Source organism: Anser brachyrhynchus (genome assembly GCF_964034855.1).
Source record: "Anser brachyrhynchus genome assembly, chromosome: 16".
NCBI lineage: Eukaryota > Metazoa > Chordata > Aves > Anseriformes > Anatidae > Anser > Anser brachyrhynchus.
In genome coordinates this window covers 15,548,667-15,570,988 of record NC_137734.1, presented here as the reverse complement: position 1 = coordinate 15,570,988, position 22,322 = coordinate 15,548,667, and the positions used below count along the sequence as shown (strand labels likewise).

The window sequence follows — 22,322 nt, the reverse complement described above, 5'->3', positions numbered from 1 at the left end:
CAATGTTGTCCACCTTTGCCATAATAGCTCATGGGCAAATTGGTATCTCCCAGGACCCCCAGGACATTCCCTGCCCTGCTGCTTCCCAGCCGGGTGCCCCCAGCATGTCCTGGGGCCTGGGCCTGTTCCTCCCCAGGGGCACCACTTGGTCTTGCCCTTCTTGAACTGCAGGAGATTCCTGCCAGCCCCTTTCTCCAGCTGCCCAGGACCCTCTGCACAGCACTGTGACCCTCTGGTGCCTCAGCCTCTCCTCCCAGCTTTGTGTTATCTGCAAACCTGCTGAATGTACACTCTGCCCCCTCAGCCAGCTCCTTCATGAGGCAGTTGAGCAGGACTGGACCCGGCATGGACCCTCTGGGTACTCTGCTCATTACTGGCCTCCAACCTGGCTTTGCTCCACTGATCACCACCCCCTGGGCTCAGCCATTCAGCCGGTTTTCAGCCCCCCCCCCCCACCCGTCTGTCCACGAAGCCCACCGTTCAGCAGCTTCTCTTGATGGCCACATGGGGCACGGTGCCAAAGGCCTTCCTGAACATCCTCTGCTCTCCCCACCCCTCAGGCTGCTCATTTCGTCACAGAATTTGTGGAGCTGCTCAAACACGAAACTGCGTGTCCTGAGCAAGGTGTGGCCTCCTATGAGGAGGTTCCTGGCGCAGAGCACGCCTGCCCTTCCCTCTCTGCACAGCCTGGGGAACCGCTCTCACCTCCAGCAAGTGCCTTGGGTGCTGCTAGCTCCCGTGCCGCCCCACCTGTTTGGGTTGTCCCACTCCTGCGGCCATAGGTTTCCTCTCCCAGCGCAGCCAGGCACACCCCGCAGGGCTGGCGGCTCCTTGGCACAAGCGCACCCAGCCCAGAAAATCACAGTGGTTGCTCGAGGAGGTGTTAGGAACAAACCAGGAGTGATGCTGACACCACAGCCCTCGGTCATGAATTTCTGCAAGGCTGTTAGGGTTAGGAAAATCCATCCCCACTGTTTCATGTTTTGTGCTTGACAAAATAAACCAAATTTTGAATGTAACTGTATTTTCTTAAACAGAAAATAAAGAGTTCTGCAGTCAATAAGCAGCCAGGTCCCCAAGGGCTCTTACTGCAGAGGAAGAATCGAGCCATCGCTATGCTAACAAGTATATTAGCTAATGAAAACAGTATTTAAAATAATCACAATATTTCTTTATTTGCATGTAAAGATGACATAATAAAAGATAATTAGCAGCATGTGAAGTAGTTCTACTACTCAATTTTCTCAGTTTAGATCATTAATTATCTTAGTAAAATGCATCATTATGGCTAATTTTAGAAAAATCTAGCAGCTGCAAGGTCATAGTGGGAACAATTTCAATTTGTAATTGGAAGAAACATGAAAGTGAGTCAGATAATCTTTTATTAGATAATAATAATGGATCACACGGGCACATATATTAAGTACTTTAAGAGGCAGAAAATGCAGTGTATCATTTAATAATGTCATCAAATGGGCCTCAATCATGGGCTGTCGAGGGTTCAGCCCTTGCTCTTGCCTCATTCTTGCTGCAAGGAGGGCAGGTGTGCTTTGGCATAGTCCCCTCCTGTTACCACCACGTCACGCCTCGGCCCGTTTTGGCATTGGCGCATCCAAAGCTGCCTCCTGCGACCCAACAGCCCCCAGGGTGGTCCCTGGCCCCCACGTTCCTTCCGCCGGTCCTGGGGGACTCGGGAGCAGCATCACAACACCCAGCTGGGTCCAAGGGCACCACAAACACCCTCTGCTCCTGCCTGGTGCATGGAGAGAGTGAAATCGGTAACACCACTGGGGCCACATACAGGCGCCTTTGGCCATGAAACTGCATTTGGGGTATCACCTCCGCCTTTCCCAGTAAAAGCTTTGCAAGAAAACCTGACCAGAGCACTGGAGCCATCTTGCAGCACTTCTTCATGATACCTGTAGCGAGGCTAAAAGCAGGGGTGAGCCCCGGTTTGCAGGGCAGGTGTTTTGGATGCACCATATAAAATAAAGCAGAAAACGTTGCTGCTCCCACAGGAAGTAGGAAACAGCTTTACACCTTGCAGGCACCTTCCTGGCTCCAGATGCTCGCAGCAGCCCCCTCCCCAGCACCGCCGCACACCAAGGGCAGTGCTTAGACTGAGCGGCTCGCCTCCAGCAGCGTGCGAGGACACGGCAGAGGGAGCAAGCCAAGGCTGGGACCCCCGGGATGCTCCCGGTCACCACAGCAACGCCCGGAGATGCGGCCGGTTGCCACGACGACACCACAGCCCAGGGATGCTCCATCAGCACCCATGTGGCCTGGGGAAACCCTGGCATCACAGGCGCAGCTCACAGATGGTGCATTGGCACCTTGGTAGCCTGGGGACAGCCCAGTGGCATCCTGGCAGCACGGAGCAAAGGCCACCCACAGCCGCAGCTCAGCACAAGGCAGCCCCAGCCCCCGCTGCCCTACTACCTCCCTCCCGGCAGACAGGCCCTCAGTGACAGCGGGCAAATAACCGCACAGGGAGGGGAGACTTGGGACATTCACATCCTGTCCCAGCCCGCCTGTGCTCCCTGTGGCCAAGGAAAGGTTTTTTGGGAGGAGTTTTGGGAGCAGCAGCTCCTGGCACAGCCACAGCGGGTGAGCTCCAAGCAGTGCTCACTTGTCCCTACAAACCTAAGGTGACAGCAGAGACAGCGGCTGCTTTGTGACCAGAAGCTGTATTCCACAAAGCTAAAACTGGGGAAAAGCTGACAGAAAAGAAGCCTGGTCAATGAGATGCCAGGAGCAGTGGCAGGATAGCGTGGTGAGCACAGCAAAGGTTTCCTGGCCCCATGGGAGGTGAAGGGCTGGCTCTGCCTGGTGCTTTTTACTTCACTTTGCTGAAGAAGGAAGTAACCAGACCTTCAAAAAGAGCCACAGAAAACCTTTTCTGCTTTGGGACTGCAAGGAAGGACATGTTGAACCATCTGGAGAGGACCTGCCCTAAGCTTTCCTGGAGGCGATCCTGCAGAGGAGGTCAGTCTGGAATCCCACAGCAGGGAGGAGCAGCCAAAGCCCTTGCAAACAGAGTCAACAGGAAAACAGAAATCCTAACCACCACCACATTCGCGTTGCCCTGTTTAAGGTTTCTGAAAGGGTCATTTCAATGTTTTTCTTCTAGTCTGCAAATAGATTTCATGAAAAGCCCATGTCCCAAAGGCAGCTTTCTGTGTTGACGGCTGCTGCTTGTGCAGCCGCCCCACTGTTGCAGCCTGGTGCGTGCCAGCAAAGCGCTGAAATGGGCGGGCAGGGCCCTGCCCCAGCAAAGGCCGCAGCACTGATTTGGGAAACCCAGGTGAAGGCGAGGGAGAGCTGTGCTGAGCACCCTGACTCCCAGGAAGCTGAGGGATGGTCAGCTGGCAGAACCTGATTCCTTGTTCCAGCCCTGCTTTCTGTCAGTGTTTTCCTGATTTCCAAGCTTGCTGCCTGCAAGCCTGCTGCTTGACCCTGCTGCTCCACTCCTCTCCTAATCCAAGTGATTGAGCTTGGAAATCCTTTATCCTTACAAAAAAGCTGTTTCTATGGCATTTGTGGGACCCTGCACTGCATTTTAACTCTACTGCTTTACTGCATCAACGTTCCAAGCCCCACAGTGTAATTCAGCCAGCTGCAAAAGCAGGTGGACCTGGGATACAGAGGAGGGCACTGTAAAAATGGAGAACCTTTGCATGGCAGGAACACCAGGCCTCTCTCTAAAAGCAGTACTTCCAAGTCGTCATTCCCCTCCCACCCACTGTCAAGGTGCAACGTGATTTCCTTAAATATAAGCTTGTGCACTGTTACCATAGCTGCTGTGTAGTAGAGGGTGCGCAATTTTACTACATCTGTCTGCTATTGCTCTGGGAAACATCATCACTCTTGGTTGATATTTTCAACCAAAGGCATTGGAAAATATTAAAAAATCAAAAACTGCAAAGCTATTAGATAAGAATCTTTTAAAATTTATTGGACTAATTGTGTTACATTCAATATTTGATGTGTTTCTCCTGGACAAAGAATTGGCATAAATACAAACAAGCCTTTGTGTGCCTTCCCTAAACAAATAAGAGATAAAGTACTAGAGACAAGGAAACATAGTTCACATCTTCATATTTACATTTTGCCTTTACTTTACAACTTAGCGCCAGGAATATTTACAGAAAAATACAGTAAGAACAAAAAGATCATGTCTTGGCAACATACAGAAATTCATACAAATTGTATATGATTTGAAGCATGTGATATCTGGCATTCTCATTGCAAATTACTCCTGCTAAAATCCATGTGGAAAATGCCCGTGTTTTCCTTCAAAGACATCACTCAATTATGCAGTCATTAAATCACATCTAATTTGTCTATTAGATTGAAATTTAGCTCTCCTGTCTTTCTGAGCATGCAGAACCTTGCAGGGAAGAGATGCCCGGGCAGCCAGCGTAGCATCGAGAGCTGCTCTGCCCTACAGCCATCGTGCACATGCTGCTGCCCGTGCCTACACCTTATTTTTCACAGACACCATCCTCTCCCCTTTGCTGTAAGTTTTTAGTGCTTTTTTAAAGTACCTTTAAGATGATTTCTTTAAATGAGTCTTTATTAAGGTACTAAAATTTCTGTAATGTCAACACCGCATTTAACAGGGTGACAGTTACCCTCCCTCTTTCTGCACCATTAAAAGGATGCCGTCACTTAAAGCAGAATCATGAACCCAACATGAAAGGTCTTATGTAAAAAGAAAGAGTCTCAGTTTAGTTGTGTCACCTTTGCAACTCAGCTTTTCTCACTCTAGAGCAATGTGCAGAAGGCTAGGATAATGTCACACTACACACAAAGAAAGTGGTCAATATTCATCCTCTCCGATGACTAACAATGCAAAACCAAGCCACGCAAGTTGTAAAATTGAAAACTCAATACAGTGGTTTGTGGTGGAAAAAAAACCAGAAGTCTGGAATCTTGACAGTAACATCGCAACTGAAATCTCATATTTGCTCTAATTCTTTTGAAGAAAAAGCTCTAGGCTCCATCCTGGACTAACTGAAGCCAGTGAAGTTCGGCCGCAAACTTTGAGCAGACAAGGATTTTTTTCCCAGGCTGGTGGTTTACATTTTACGTCGATGTCAGCAGAGACCTCTGTGCACAGGGAGATGAGGGACGCTGCTTGTAGACACGCTCCATGGCATGAGTCTGCCACAGGCATTCACTACTGCAGTTTGCATCCAAACCAAATGGGATGACAACACATTTCAGGAATCAATGTTTTTATACTAAACTTTTATACTAAACTGTGACTTTCTTGAAGGTTCACCTTTCCAGACAGCAAAACCCAAAACTTATGGCTAGGTCATACCACTAATGTGTAAAAGTATTAAACAGCTGATTTTATAAATCAAATAAATGCCTACTCACCCAGGCTGCAGGATGAACAGCAACAGTGCATGCAAAAGTTACCTTCTTTCAAGATTTCTGAAACATCGCATTGCTTTCACTGTTATTAATGCTCAAGTGGGTGCTGTACTCATGATTTAGATGAAATATGGAAATAGACCAAAGAACTATTCTTCAGCCAAGCATAGGTCTTTTTAAAGAGTAGCATTTCAGGCAGTCCATTTGGCTATCTTGGACTTTGCAGAACATATCCAGGGCTCCTCCAAGTCCACATCTTTGTTACTGACTGTACCCAAGTACCTGAAGTATCTTTCGTAGCTCACTAGGATATAAACCAAAGATTCTGCATATAACATGCACTCGTAGCTATGGTATGTGGGTTTTGTTTTTAAGTTATTGAAGATGTGCAAACATTTGACTGCTGAGTATGTTTATTTTTGTTACACATGCATTGGTCATGCCTTTTAGTCAGTGGTTTAAAGTGTGTTTGGCCATTATTTAAATCCAATAGGTACATACAAAATGTGGGTAAATTTAGTATCCGTGCATTAAATTGATACTGGCAAAAGTTTAGCAGAGAAATGAAGCTAAATTTCCCTTCACAGCTTTGCCAATAAACCCAAATGCTGACTTGCAACACCTGCTGCCATTTGCAACCAGGGCATCACATAAGCACAGGCCAGCCACCATGCTTACTTCTACAATGGTTTTCATTCTGGATCAAAATCAAGAGCTCCTGAGTTGAGAGGCATGTATGCCTGTCCCCTTTAACAACCACATCTGTCACCCCAAACCCCTTTTGGTTGATATCCTGAAAGTCCTTGCACATGTATTTTTAGGGCCCTGGCATTAGCCATGAAAAAAACACATGAAGAGATAGAGACAGAGTATGTCCTTGGCAGGTAAGTTACAATGAAACCATTAAGACTGTTTCAGGTCAGAACTGTTGCAAAAATTAACTCTGAAATATCAAAATTAAATGACTCACAGGCATTATTGCAATACATATTAAAAAGCTTCTGAAAAATAACTTAAAATAACTTGAAGAGCTCCACAAATTCCTACTTACATTTATACTCTTATACTATCTACTTATTGGAAGGAGAAGAACACATGCTGCTGCCAGTGATCACAAACTGCACCTACACAGGAGCATCAGTGATGATTCATTACTGCAACACAAGTTAAGATTGCGCTGGGAGCTTGAAAGCACTCCCAAGAATGCAAATGCCCACTGCAGCTCTTATATTCCCAGTATTAAATTTGTAGTTGTAAACATCTTTTCCCAGCACAACCTTCAAGTCCTGAACATATGAGAAAGCAGTGATCTGAAAAAGAAAGTATGCCTTTTACTTTTTTTTTTTTTTTTTTTTTAAGTTTTATCTGCATCCTCATTCAAAAACCTACTCCCAGAGGACAGCTTGTTGGCTGTGAGCTCAGCAGACAGCAATGTGGCCACAGAGGTAACAGAACACTTGAACTGAAGTTGCCAGTGGCCAAAGAGAACTGAATCCACACTGGCCTGTTTCAAATGGGATGAAAGCCAGCAATTCATGTATTTTACCTGAGTAGGGTCAGGAGAGACACCAGCAGTCTGAAGGAAACCTTCTGACCTAGGAGAAAAGGAACCACTGCTGCCGACAGTGAGAAAGCACAGTAGCTTCAAAACAATTTTAAGTTATAACTCCAAATGGACTTTCATGAAATAGCAAATTAACGGAAAAAAAGAAGAGCTCCTGAATTTTCTGTTTGAATTGTTTTACCCTTTGTAATAGGAGCTTCTGAGAAGTGTAGAAGCTGCAAAAAACACTTATGCTATAAAAAAAATGGCAGGCAGGAGGCAGCCCCAGAATCTCAGATTTCAAGCCAATGGAAGGAAAGCAAGCAATGTTTACGCTTTTAATGGAAACGGTGACTAGGTGCTATGGACCCTTCAAAATAAGTATTGCACAAAAAATAAAATCAAGCTGCTAAAATTAAATGTGACATTTTGCAACAGACCTGAAAGTCAAAATCTTGTTTTTATATGACCAAGAACTCTTATCTAGTAAGAACTTATGTTTGAAAGCCCGGTAATTTCAGGTGTTGTGTTCATTCTCAGTATGACAGAAATGCTGTATGCAGATAGACTCATGCCCAACCAAGGAGGATACTGTAAAATACAGCATCTTGCCTATGAATTTCATGATCTGATATTTCCGAACATTTTTCCTCCTTTTGGTACACAAATTGGTTACAAGCAGCGAAGTATCTTCTGTTGTACTCTGAAGGGGGGTTGAAAACTTCTCAAGTTCTTGCAGGGATAGTCAATGCTCAGAAAGAAGTCTCTCCTCAAAGGAGAGACCCTGCTCCTTTCTCCTTTAACAAGAGGGTGTAGCAAGGTGTCTGAAGGCAGGTTTGTTTGTATTTTGTTATCCATACTTATATGCAGAGATATTTTTGTTTTGATCGTTTTCTCACAGAATGAGACAGTTCCTAATTAGTCTGGAATAGATGATTGGGTGAAAAGATTATGTTGCGAGCATCCAGGAAGATTGGAATTCAGTAATCTTTTGAGGGTAGGTGAACTGAGTCAATATCCCAACTGCAATGTTTTTGATTCATTTCTCATTCCTCCCACATGGTAACTGCTGACTTGTGCTAGAATATGGGTTTCCTGAATTCCAGAGGGCTGAGGAAATTTGTTGTTATTTAACTGTTTTCATTACTGTAGCCACCAAGCTCTGATCTGATTGTCCTGGAAGGATAATGGCCTAGGCGTTGCAGTTCTTGAGCCCAACCTCCTGGAAAAGTGAGGTATAAAATTCTGGCTCCAGCTGCCTGTTCCGGTATTTATTGACAATGTCTGCTATTTTCTGTTTTCGGCGGACATGTGGGGGGTTGTATGAATCACTTTCCAGCCTCTTTCTCCGACAAATATTTATTACTGTTTGTCTCACTAGAAAACCTGAAAAAGAAAAAACATTGGAATCAAGTTTAAACAAATTAAGTTGTGCCCCTGTGTTGGTTTCACAGATAAAGAAAGTTTTGGGTTCTACTCCATCTAGAAACCTAGGGGAAGATGCTCAGCAGCACCAAGTCAAGAACTTTTCCGAAAGACCAGTTGGTAACAGATAATCATGGTCCCCAGGGCTGTGAGACCATTCTACTGTCAAACACAAGTAAGAAAGGGACAAAGTCTATGATACTCTAATCCAGCTGGAGGAGAAGGAAGATTTCCCTGCTTTGCCAGTGCTGCACAGCAGCCTGCAACAGCTCCCTCAGGACCAAGTGGGGAAACAACGTAGGACCCCAACACCATAAGAGCAGTATGACAGCCCAAGGCTACGTTGCATGAGGACATGTGGAGTTCAGCTGGGTCTGAGGTGGCAACAGGTAACACTGGGGAGCCATATGAGCACTGATAACAGCAAGAATACAGAACCCATCACAGCACCAGCAGGGATGACACAACCATCCTCTCTGAATGGGGGCAAAGAAAGACTATGGGTTGTGGCTAGAAACAGTTTTCTCTGCCCTCATGGCTTTGCCACAGCTATTGCCCTTCCCTAACTCATACTTCTGCATATGGCTGGGAGGAGAAGGTTCAGAACCTAAGTAGCTAATATTTAGGCAAAACCAGCAGTAAACTTTCTTCTACTCCAAAATTAAATTCATATGCAATTTTTATGAAAAAAGTGTCCGTTAACTCATTTTCTGCCTATAGAAGTGTCAGTGAAACTGCAACAAACACTGCTTGCCTTATCTAGAGGACCTGATTCCTGACAACCACAAATGCTGAACTTAGAGGTCAGACAAATTTCACTATGTTCTGCTCCAGAAAAGACAGCACAACCCTAAGAAAACGCACCGTGTTCTTTATTAGTATAAGCCATTGTCATCAGCTGAATTCACAAAGTTTATCTGAAAGCCCAAACTGGCTTTAATTTCCCCATCACTGAATGACATGCAAAATCAGAACCTGGAAGTCACCCCCCAACAGATCCCTACACAACATTAGCTTTATGGTTATGTGCAAGTACCCTAATGTGAGTTTATTCATTTCGATCGGCCCTGGGAATAGCTTTTACTAGAGTAAGATTTCCAGTTACTGAATCTATAATAGCACAGATACCCAAGATTGAGTCATTAATATATCCAGGAACCCAGAAGAAGGTGGATAGCACACATGCACCCATTAACACAGGCCTGACAATCTCTGTGGCTTTTAATTGCAATCCTATTTCTAAACCGCAAGGACCAAACACAGCATGCTAGCACAATTCAAAATTCAACACTATCCTCTGGTAGTCAGGTAACATCAGCACCTTGGCCCCCAGTGATAAACATTTTTGAGCCACATTTCTGATCTCTCCCACCTAAACTGCTCCTTTTCCTTCCTCCATTACTACTTCCATGCCCTCACCTGATTCCTACAGTTAGAGCGGAGCCTACAGCTCAGCCGACTGAGCAATGCTGCCAGCTAACTGCTAAGCACCTGCTCCCTCTGCTGTTCCTGCTTCCACCGTTGCTGCAAAAAGAACAAAATAAAGATGTGCTGTCATGCCCGGTACTTCTTCCAGTGAAAAATTCCAGACCATGCATTTTGCAGATATATCACCACCCACACACCACAGTCCCTGAGCTATCCTTAACTCTGTTCTGTATTAAATTGCTGGGATTAGCCAGATTTCACACTAACAGCATAACAGAAAAATGGAAACACACAGCATGAACAAAACTGGAATTAACACTCCTTTTGTATTTACTTTTTGTGAAGGAGTACAAACAAAAATATTGCTGGCAGGGTAGTTGCAAAGTTCTGTGATGGTAGAGTTAGTCAACGCCAAATGGGATGGATTGGACCAGTCACTGAAATGCCTCCATGTGAGAAGAAAAAAAAAAAACACGAAAGAAAACACAGGTGTTCCTAAACATCTTTAGCTTACCAAGAGCTCTCCTACTGACTATCATTCCATCCACCAATGGGATAACCATGTTGAATTTCCCAGTTGCTCCTTGTAGTTTTATTCTGAATAAGCCAGTGTTTAAAGGATGGATGAAGATCACAGGAACTTCTTTCTCAGGAATGGCAGATCTTAAGGAAAAATATATGGCTGTTAAATCTAGTTCATCAGTCTAGCAGTGTTTCAATTAAAGCGGTCATTTTTCATCCATAGATTAAGTGTTAAAAGGATGCTAAAAATGTCTTGTGGCTAAACCAGCAGGGAGGGCAGGGGGGAAATGAGTCTTGATAGAGATGAGCCTGGGGGTGGAGTCCCAGGGTTGGGGGTGAGGGCAATGGCACAACTGAAGTGCGTCTACAGCAATGCCCCTCACTACAAGAAGGACATCGAGGCCCTGGAGCGTGTCCAGAGAAGGGCTACAAAGCTGGTGAAGGGCCTGGAGCACAAGTCCTGTAAGGAGCGGCTGAGGGAACTGGGGGTGTTTGGTCTGGAGAAGAGGAGGCTCAGGAGAGACCTCATTGCTCTCTACAGGTACCTGAAAGGAAGGTGTGGGGAGCTGGGGGTCGGCCTCTTCTCACAGATGACTAGCGATAGGACTAGAGGGAATGGCCTCAAGTTGTGCCAGGGGAGGTTTAGGTTGGAAATGAGGAGACATTTCTTCTCAGAAAGAGCAGTCAGGCATTGGGACGGGTTGCCCAGGGAGGTGGTGGCGTCACCGTCCCTGGGGGTGTGTAAGGAAAGGTTGGACCTGGTGCTGAGGGACATGGTTTAGGGGGTGACATTGGTGGTAGGGGGATGGTGGACCAGATGATCTTGGAGGGCTTTTCCAACCTTAATGATTCGATGATTCCTGTGTGCATTCTCTGGACCTAAAATCAGTTATATCAACTATACTGTTTCTATGATCTTCTGTCACCAGAATTTCAAAGTCCTCCACATAGGGCTTTAAGCCTCATGACATGTATGTAGCATTAACTACCTCACAAGGGAGAAAATCAGGAAGGATGCTGATCACAGACTGAATAATAAAACTACACATTCTATTATTTAATTTATGTTTACACCACAGCAATATGAAAAACCCTTTCATATTTTTTTCCCAACAGAAACACTAAAGGAACTCAACTGTCTTTAATAAGACTGCCTACAGTTTTGGGGGTTCCCTGTGAAAGCTGAAGAATGTAAATAAATTCATTTATGGCTTCTGAAGTGCAGCCTAGACTGTTGTCCGCAAGAATCTAGAAAAATAATGAAAATAAGAGTAGTCTTACCTTACGGAAGTGCTACTGTTGGCTGTAGTTTCTACACCAGTGCTCGTCTCAGACATCAGATCAGGGAGGGGGAAGTTTTCTATGTGAAAAGGAGGCACGGAATAAAGTTTAACTACCCCAGTTTTATTTATTTAGGTACCAAGAAAGATGAGTTATCACTAGTTAAAACGATGCAATCCTCAAGCATTTATGCCATGAATGTTCTGGAAACACAGCTGATGCCAAGTCTTTTGCTGGTCTGTTTTAAGCATAAGCAGTACATGGAGTATACAGGCACACCTCATTCATCCAGTGCTCAACAGATTAGGTAACCCATGTCCCAGACCCTCAATTTTCTTAATCCCAAAGGTCAAAATCTCCAGAAAAACAATGAGAACAGGAAGGAGCTGAAGTGTTTCACAACAACAAGAAAAACTTTCAAATTATTATTCAGTAGCTTCTTTTCCCATCTGCAAATATCAGCCTCAAAAACAGTGCTTGGAACTTCAAATGATACCACTGCTCACATCTGTAGTTCCTTTGAGCACTCCACATAGGAATAACAGTTTGCTCTGGCAAACGTGGCATTGTTCCTTGAGTCCAGTCTCTGCAAATCCTCACCATAACCTACCCCTCTGTTGCCTTGCACTTGGTAACAAGTCCCTGGATAATGAAGGTGCAGAAGGAATAAATAAGAACTTGAATCCCTGGAACGGGATTGTGGTAGTTGCATCCATTTTTTTTTTAGGGGCTGAAGCTTAGAAAGAGTGTAAGGCCCAAAAATACTTTCTGGCATTAGAACTGGGGTGTTGAGTGCACCCAAAACCTGGATCTAGCAGAGGAAGACAATGGGAGGGGTGGGGGTGCGCACAGAAGTATTTTGAGATGGAGCAAGAGGGAGGACTGGCAGTTGGCACAAGGGCGATAGCCTAGACTACAAAGTCAGTTTTTTCCTCTGTCCAGATTCATAAAACATAAGACAAAAGCCAAAAATGTAAGCAGCATAAGGCAAAGCCTCTGGGCTAGGAGAAACTTTCAAGAGCCTTCCCTCAGTCATCCAACTGCCAGTCTTACTGAGGCTCACAGACTCATTTCTTCATCTTCAGGCCCATAGCTCTGGGAGATTCCCATGGCTGCTGAAAGAAGCAGCTGAGCAGAAACATGCGTGTGTAGCACAGTCACTGTCTCTCCAGTGAGCTGGCTTTAGCTATCACCCACAAAGGGATAGCAGCTCAGGAACAGAAGGGGTTGAGGGACTCCTGGAGCTAAGGGAACACCCTCTGCGCCAATGGTTGGGTAAGGAGGTGATGCTGCAGAACTTGGTGTGTATTTTGATCCCAGGCAAAGCTCTGCACTATGTGCTGTGGACAAGAAAATATTTGTGTCAGAGACCTTGGTAGGAAAGGAAAGTTTACACCTGCAATTAATGGGAAGCCTCCTCTGATCTCTTCTACTCACTTGGTTGCTTTCCTCTGGGAGGAATAGGAGTTAATTGAGGTCCTCTCTTACTGCTAAACTAGGAACTAGGATTAGAAACAAAGGCAGAATAAACAATGTAAAATAGAATCTGTTGCTGGCAGCCTTACAGACACTACCAAGCTAGGTCAGTACAGACATGCTCTCACATCACACTAAAGCCTGGCCCATGGCTTCGAACCAGCATGCAGAAATTCTTGGGGACGAAGGACTCCTCGTGCCTGGGGGACAGCTGCCCACCACTGTCCACATTATGGCTATAACAGAATGGACGAAGCTGGGTCTCTCCCAGGACATTCAGCATCCAGAGTCAGGGAGGAAACAACAACCCAACGAGCATTAATTTAGCACAAGGAGCAGGACACTGCCTGAATAACGGCATGTAGAAAGGAAACTGGACCACACAGCACCATCCAAACTGGCACCCTGAGCAAAGAGTAAATGAGCCCTCCCACAAGACGGATCAAAGTAGAAAGTTTCAAAGGTACCATCAAAACAAGGAAGCTGATGATCCCTTCAGCACAAAACCAGCTGATCAAAAGTAAAACTAGACAGAACGTCGTTTTTTTTAAAGGAAACATAACAGCTCCATTCTGAGTAGACAGCAGCTGAGAAGAACTCAGTAACGGGGGCGCACACTAGCCTTATACATTAAGCTTCGGGAGAGGGTGCATAAGGGCATTTCACATGTACTGCCAGAGTTAAAATAATCTCCAGACCTATATCCAGCGATTCATTTACACCTCATGGACCATCACTTAAATATCAGAACAGTTTTAGAATCTTAAGTGTCAGTTACAGAAATTAATAATGATTTAGCATTCTTTAACAGAGGAATGAAACCAATTTTTTTCCTCTGTTTTTCTGTTCTGTTGCTACGCTAATGAACAATAAGAATTCTACGCACCTATGTCATCATAACGTTCAACCCACACCACATACACTTTGGTTTCAGGTCCCATTGGTGGAATGGTCCGGCCCTGAGGCACCTTCTTGGATCTGGAAGTAGGACTGAGCTGTTTTGAACACAAAAGAAAAGCAGCATTTGCAAACACCATAAGTCCAGTAATTTATCTATAGCATCTCCACAGTTGCTCCTTAGTCTTTCAGATCTCAGACAGGTACAACCTCTGCCAACGATTAAGATGGGACAGCTGCAGTGGAACTACCCACTTAGAAGCAGTAATTTGGGTCTCCACAATACTTGTATTCAACATAAATGAGAGAAAAGCCTCTTTTTTCTTTAGACATTGATAACAATGTCAATTATCCCTTATTTCCCAGCTTTGTTGCATATATCTGAGCTGCACTCAATTCAATTGCTCTATGTTCCCAGGAAACATGCACGTGCACTGCTGTTTTCCCATGCTATTGTGGAAGACCCAGCACATCTATCATGGCAGTGTTTTATGATATTTCCATTATTATTTCAATATTTCAGAGCAAATCTGCATACTGCCCAAGGAAATGCGCTTTTCATTGCTAATTTCCCCATCCAATCCAGTGAGCTACACTAAAGTTCCTGCCTTACACTTGAATTTATTTGTCCCCAGTTTTACTGTGTTTCTACTAATAGCCAATTTCTGCAGTAAGTCCAATAAAAATGCATTCAGGCAACTGCAATTATTTAGATTAGTCATTTAATGATCTTAAAAACTCATCCATTTTTTTTAAACATTCTCAAAGATCCTAAATCAATAACTAAGTACATTTGGAAGTGAATTTTATACAGTAAACAAGCAGCTGTAAATCCTTTAACTGTTACAGAAATTCATCGTTTTCTGTTTTGCTACCATACAAAAGCAACTTCACATTTGATAATTCAGCCACAACTGACCCATGCTATTTTAAACTGGCAAAGTATGAGAAGTCTTCATGTCAATCCATCCTACATTTCCAAGCATGGACTGGAGTCTGAATTACTTTGTAAATACTGCATACACTTTTTCCTGCATATATTTCAAAATTTAAGTATGCAGGAAGTTTCTACTTAGTACTGTTTAATTTATATTAATTTATATTTAATTAATGTAATCTACCAATCTCCTACTGCAGGTGCAAATGCTAGCAGGACTGAAGCTGTTGTTAATAATTAACATCTAAGAATGAGTGACTCCAACTGCTAGGAAACTGAATCGTATACTATCAAAAATGCTGTAGGATTGCCAGTGTGCTTCTTCAAAACAAAGCAAAACATAACAAACCATATCAAAACAAAAGAAAGCCATTTTTCAGTGCAAGTTTTGCCTTACCCGATGAGAGGGATTAAGATTGTCTGTATGATTGGGGAAGAGTTCAAGTGTCAAAGATGGCTGCTTTAATATTCCTGGCAGCAGATCCATGTTGGAGTCACTTTCTTGGTCAGAGACATTGCTTTCCAGTGAATCAGCTGTAACCGAAAGAAATGTGAATTTTGTCTTACCTTCTGCCAAAAAAACTAAGTTGTCATCATATGTACAGTTGCGCAACTGAAAAAGGTGAGGTTTTTGAAACCTTATATACATGGATATACATTCAAGTCAAAATAGAACTCAAATCAGGGAGAGTTCAGCAGTGGACAATTTACAGTCATTCTAGAAACTGAATGGAATTAAAGCACTCCCTATGGATTTTAGAAGCATCCTGTCTGATTGCATGGTTTCCTACACAACACAGTCTCTTCCTTTCTATGGATATAACTTCCTCAAATAGACTTCTGCGCACTGGTTCCAAAGACTTCATGAAAGCTCTTGCTCACCTACAGAGCAATTAGGCAAATACTCCTCCATGAGTTGCAGGAACATGTCATCAAGAACAGTGAAAGGAAATAAAGACATCAAGGCACTGCCAGCTGAACTGCTCTGAACTCATTGGCAGGGATGGGCTTTTTTTTTTTTTTTTTTTTTACAGTATCATGACTGCAGACCAAACTCAGATGTTCAACCAAACACACCGAGGCAAACAGATACTGTCACGCAAACCTGGATATATACTGAGGCCTAGACTGAGAAAAAGTGGTACAGAACAGATACTGTCTCAGAAGGAGTCAAAAACTCCTGGATATTGGATATTTAAATCAAAATATCAGTACTTTTCTGGCAGGGATCTTGCTATTCACACCACTAGTTTGCTTATTTGGTTTCTGCTTCCGACACAGCTTTCTAGATAAAAAAAAATCGTTCTTTTCTTTTTTTTCCCCCTCTAAATAGCATGCACAAAATGATCTTACTTAGGGACTCCACTGGTGATGGGACAACAAAAGCTATTTCTGTCAAAGCATCAGCATAGTAGAGCACCTTCTTCTGCCCATTGAAGATACTTGCCCCAACATCTTCTGAAATAATTACATCGTCTGAAACAGGCAGAAAAGGAAAGTTAAGTTAAGAGGCAGGTTTACCTCTCTGTGCACTTCCTCAGGAGACGACCTTCAAATACAAGGTAAAATGAGAAGAAATCATGCAAGTCTCATTCTAAAATCAGAAGATTTCACAGTCAATTTTCATGGCGAACAACCACTCTCAAAGAAATTTTTTTGATATCTTGAAGGAAATAGCATTTTGGGTTGGAAATTTCATTTTGAAAATATTTAAATTATACTTACTTTATCATATTTTCCTTGGATTCAGTAGTCTGTTCAGTAGTCAATAAGTAAGCATCTGCTACAAGCATTCATTCAGTAGCTATTTATACCCATTTCCTCTAAGACAGACACCATTCAGTTTGTCAATAAATTTCCAAATGCAGCTTACAGCATTTACAGCTTCAGCCAGACACTATTCTGGAATTTAAGTCAATTTCTATAGATTCTTTGATGGAGCCATGCTATAAGTAAATTAACAAAAACACCTTTTCCTTCCCCATGCCTCCTCCAGAAAGAATCGCAAGGGCTTTAAGCTGAATTATCTCTCTGCACCAGTTTACAGAAGAGCCCCTGTAATAGCTGCTTCAGCAAAACCACTGGAGCAGAGAAATTCAACACTCTGACACAAAGAAGTGGCCAGAGGCATGCAGACCTCTGAGTCATGCTTTACCAACAGGGAAGCATTCCTGCATCTCTCAAGCCCATTGCTCTCAAGGAGCATCATCTCAACCCAAATCCAATTGCTTCTTTGCCTTTGCGGGGGGGGGAGGGGGGCCAAAACACATGCTCGTGAATTTATTTTAATCACATCTCACTGGAAGCTCTTTTAGGTTTGTGTTTTTGTTGTTTGTTTTTGTGTGTGTTTTGCTTTAAGCAGAACCATCCACAAATAGAAAACACATTTAAGAAAACAACATTAGTCACAGCAGAGAGTAGGGAAAAAAATCTAAGCATTCTTCACAAGCTTGTCCAAGTGTAGCGAGCAATGGCTAAAAATCTGAAGCAACAGATTTAAAGTAAAGGTGCAACTCCACTTGTTGATTTTTCCCAGCAGCAGAGCAGATTAGAAGCAGCCCTCCTTCACTCCCATTATTGGTTGCTTTTTCTTTTTTCTTTCACCAATTAATTAATCTTTTTGGTGGTCTATTACTTAATCCAGACAGCTGAAGTTCAAAGTGAACTTTTAACATCCACGTTAAAAAGCACATATTAAAACAGGTTACCTCACTAATTCAGGGCACTGTCATCTGTGCAGTTGTATTGACAAATCCAACCGCAAAAAGAAGGGAGAGGGCTCTGCCTCAGAGTAAAGTGTAACAACCCCATCCTCAAAGAGATATTAAACCAAGCCCTGGCCATTTTGTAACCTCTCCTGACTTGTTCTGAGAAAGCCATGCCTCTGTTCTCTTAACTTCTCCCCAACATTTCAAACCTTCTATCATGCATAGTTTTATTCAGAAAAGCCTTTAGTTGGTCATAGTATAAGACAAGCCCAGAGGAGTAGTTGCTGTAGTGGAAAAGAACAGACTAAATTAAGCAGGACAGGAGAAGAGCTGTGTGTAGGCTGCAGCCTCAGTGACCTACAAACAGGGGCCTGTTTTCTTTACTTACTAGCAAGCATGATTACAGCTAACGTATTCATCAACATCTCATTTTAATCTACTTATAGAACATTAAAAATAAAATAAAAATCAGTACATCTGCTGATACGCACTATAATCTGTATCCAATTTCAGATGAATACTGGTTTGGAGTTATACATGAAGACCCACCGAGTCTGCCAGAAGTACAGAATACAGGTGTTTCTTGCTGAGACTACTTTCTCCCAACAACAAGCACTGACATTACTTTTCCTCGCTTTGGCTTGAACCTTAGTCTATTTACACATTCCTTTCTAGTAAATGTTCATGTTTATCCAAAAAAAAAGTACGCAGGTGCTCAGATAGGTATCTGAGAGAAAAAAAATATCCTAGAGGAGACAAAACATTTTAATTTAATGTTACACCATTTACCATGCCTTACCTTGTTCAGGTCCCTCTTCATCACTGCAGCTATTGATTGACCAGCTTGTTGAGACATGCCCAGTCCACCCAGGGTGCTTCCCTACGTCCACCGACCAGCCAAGAGACAGCAAGAACTCCAGGAAGTGTGGCTGAACAATTCTGGAAGACTCCATGTTCTTCAGGATCTGAAACAACCAGCAGCACCATGGTATGTACAGGAGACTCCAGGGAGCAGCTCTTCCCCTCCTCACCCCACCTTTGGTTTTGTAATTAAAAACATTGTGTCACTGAGATGGTTTTGCCCAAGTACAGCTGTTTGGAACCCCAGGCTTTCTATATGGACACCAGTCCCTGCTGCCCAGCATCATTCATCCTGCTTGGCAATGTCCTGTTCAATCAAATCAGCTTTCTGCCATCATCGCTGAAGCCTGCAATCACACCACTATGCAATCACACCACTACAAATGGCAATTCTGAGGTTTATCCAGTCATCAGGGATAAACCACAGAACTGTTCAGTGTAGAATGTGCATTAGCAGCAGACATAAGAGAATTTTCACCATTAAATTGAGAGAAAACTTCAGGAGAGATGCATTTCACCACTTCTAACCTGTACCTGACACACTGTGATTTAGGGCACAGGGGCCTCACTGCACATTAAATTATGAAAGAGATTTTGCAAAACAATTTTCAGCAGGACTGAGCATGCACTTTAACCAAATGCCACACTATACTGTTCATTTTGAACCTTAATCCCACTTCTTATAAAGATCTGGGATGTTTCCACATCCAAAGACAATTCTTATCCCATTGTGACTGAGTGAAAATTGAGAGCTTCACCAAGTGGCATGCAGGGAGACGCAGATGATTTGTGATTTGATCCATCAAACCACTGGGATGTGGAAGAGGGAACACTGCATAGTGCATCTGTCCTTCCTTTCTGGGCCACATGGAGTTTGTTTCGTGGCCAGAGCGTTTTTGGTTTTTGTTTGTACAGGGGCAGTGCGCTGGGACTCTGCCCTGGGACAGAGACTCTACTGGAGCAGAAACTGCACCATCAGGGACAGACCCTGGAAGGAAAGTGGAAGGAAAGCTCCCAGAGAGGAGGCTCTTCGTGCCCACGCGGTCCTGGCACCCAGGCCTAACACCTTGTACAATATTCAGCAGTGACCAGGCACACTGCACTGAAATATTACTGATATGCTCAATAAAGTCATAGCTATGCTTCAGGATGAACTGAGATACAAAGTAGCTTAGAAAACAACAGCAGAAAACATGCCAGCTCAAGATTTACACAGATGCATGGTTTTATATCTAAGCTCCTTCAAAAGAAGAACTTACAGTAAAGTAAGGATGAAGGAGTATATTCAAAGGACCATTAGTGTTATGAAGTATCATGATATAAAAAGCATGGGGGCAGTTTCATTACCCTGTATAAATAAATTTGGTGAGACCCCTCTAAATTGTAAATGCGTATCACCAGAAGAGAACATGTGGGGCTAATGTAGGAACACTCAGGTTAGACAACACCACTCTGGGCTGTGCAGCATCAGATAAAAATAGAGCTGACACCACTCCTCGTGAAAGGAGTGGGAATCACCTTGCAGAACAGAATTAGTTCCTGAGTTAGAGATGCACGAACACACACACTGATGAGAGCATACACATGGATGGCTGAGTAGGACTGTGCAGGCATCTCTGCTCAAAGCAGCATTGTTACTTGGCTTTGATCTCCTCCGCTCCCGACTTTTGACTTATTTCTGTTTTGTTTCTTTTCAAACACAGAAACAGCATCAGTTTTCTCACTCAGCTCAGTGCCGTAGAGATGAGTATCTTATCAACTTGACTGTGACTTTGCACAACCAAGAAGGCCTAGAAATTACTGCAAGATGTCCAAGGATCTGAAGCAGGAATGCCATCTTTATAACGTCTGTCTAAATGTGCCCAAAAGCTCTCAAATATAAAGATTTTTTTAAAATTGACATGGCAGAACTCTGAAGTACTGACTGCTAATTGGATATCCAAAGCCCAGCAAGTTCTGTAGGACTAAGTAATTTCTGCAAATAAATCTCACCTGTCTAAATCCATAATTACATGTAAACATCAGAGGAAAAAAGCATTCTGCTACCTCAGCAAGAGCATAACATTTCTGGAAGGCTGGTAGATATCAAACCCTGTATATCTTGTTAGCTAACTTTGGAGACCGTTTACTTGCTACTCAGAACCTTGACCTGAAAACTCACAAACAGCATGACGCTGGCCTCAAGGAATGGCGGTGTATTACACTCAGATGTGGAAGGTGCTACTGTGTTCTGTCAATTGTATATTCACAGTACATGAGGGAACCACATGTTAATTATTTTTGAAGCTATGCTTCTGCTCTTTAGTATGACAATTACTAATAGAAATGAGGAGAAAGCACCACAAAAATATTTCTAACGAGCCCATAGCCTTCTTAATGTAGTGAGTTCTAGGTCACAGTCTAGAGAAATCACAATTTAGACTAGCACAAATTAACCTGATCAACCTAATCGTATTTGAATGTAAATAGTATAACACAGAGACTTACAAAGCAGTAATACTTTTTTGTAAGAAGTTTTCACTCCTTTGACATACGTTGAGCATTAGAATCAAACCAAAATACCTGGATATCGCACACAGCCAGAACAAATTGCAACTTCCCTACGAACTGAGCCAACAAATCGAGCCAACAAATCTGAAACACATTTCTGGTATGAATCTTTGAATTCTACAAAGAATATATTTTCATTAATATACATACAAAATGTTTTATCAAGACCTCACAGAAATCCTAGATGTAGATAATAATGTACTTCAAACTACAGATGAAAAGGTATGCAGTCATTTGTTACAGCTCACATAGTAAATAAACACAAAGCTCAAAATCACTGTTTTTCAGTACTCTGTTCTAGTCACTAGCAGTGATGCTTTGCTTACATGAAGATTACCAGAAACAAGACAAAAGACTAATCACTCCAAACTTACCTCCTGGCTTGTTTTCTGGCCTGCCCTTCATGTAGAAAACAAAAACAGTATCAAAAGGACGACACGGTAGTAAATCCAAGTAGCCAAGGTCATCGAAAAACCCAGGAAGAGCAGGGTCAAGAGCAATCAGGTGAGGAGGTAGACGACTGTTAGCAGGCTCCTATTCAACAGAGTTCAACAGCTTAAAAAAATCTTTCATATCAGAAAAGTTCTTTATGGCTTTCATAATGATCCATTCAGAAAAATAACATTTTGCTCAAAAAAGAACACTCCCTTCCACAACAAATGCAGCAGAGACTTTCAAAATACTACACGACTATGTACAATCACATTGTATCTAGTTTTGTATTAGTATCTCATATCAACAATATATAAAATACCAAGCACTTTTATATTTTTGCAAGAGCTCCATTGCCTATAAATGTCGACAGTATTCTGGAAAAAAACACAACAAATAAAAGGGGAAAATCCACAAGTAAGAGGCAGAATTTCAATTTAAGGATGTGGATTGTCTCTATAAACCATTGTTACTTTAACTTCAGAAAGAATAAACTCTACAATCTACATGTACTCTAAAGTGTTTATATATTGTTAAACCACTTCAACACAATAATCTCTGTAACAGAACTTCTAAGGGAGTTGTATTTTAGAAATGCTTACAAAGTAGCCCTAACTCAAACCGGAGAAATAGTGTCAGATATAACCAGGTGAATGTGATAGTTTTTGTACCTACTGCACAAATACAAATAGAGCCACCTATTCAGAGCATGTTCAGCTTGAGTGTGGCCTTTCACAACCCTGTTCTTAATCCTGGAAGACTGAAGTTCATCACCTTACTCAAATAGACTACAGCACAACAGCAGATAGTATTGCACAAAAGATCTTCCACTAACAAAACTTAAGTTTTCCTCTTTTGCTAAGCCAAGCCATATGGG

At 42.9% G+C, this 22,322-nt stretch overlaps 1 protein-coding gene across 1 annotated transcript in view; it reads right to left on the bottom strand.

Annotated features, from left to right (window-relative positions):
* Positions 1–3,929: 3,929 nt before the first annotated feature.
* The window catches only part of RALGAPB (Ral GTPase activating protein non-catalytic subunit beta), a 69,471-nt gene continuing 51,078 nt past the window's right edge, over positions 3,930–22,322 (bottom strand). The window contains 9 exon segments of the mRNA XM_080557824.1: positions 3,930–8,314; positions 10,296–10,444; positions 11,585–11,663; positions 13,947–14,055; positions 15,292–15,428; positions 16,248–16,370; positions 18,402–18,567; positions 21,388–21,411; positions 21,413–21,547. Coding sequence (XP_080413950.1) covers positions 8,121–8,314; positions 10,296–10,444; positions 11,585–11,663; positions 13,947–14,055; positions 15,292–15,428; positions 16,248–16,370; positions 18,402–18,567; positions 21,388–21,411; positions 21,413–21,547 — 1,116 coding nt within the window. The 3' untranslated portion in view covers positions 3,930–8,120.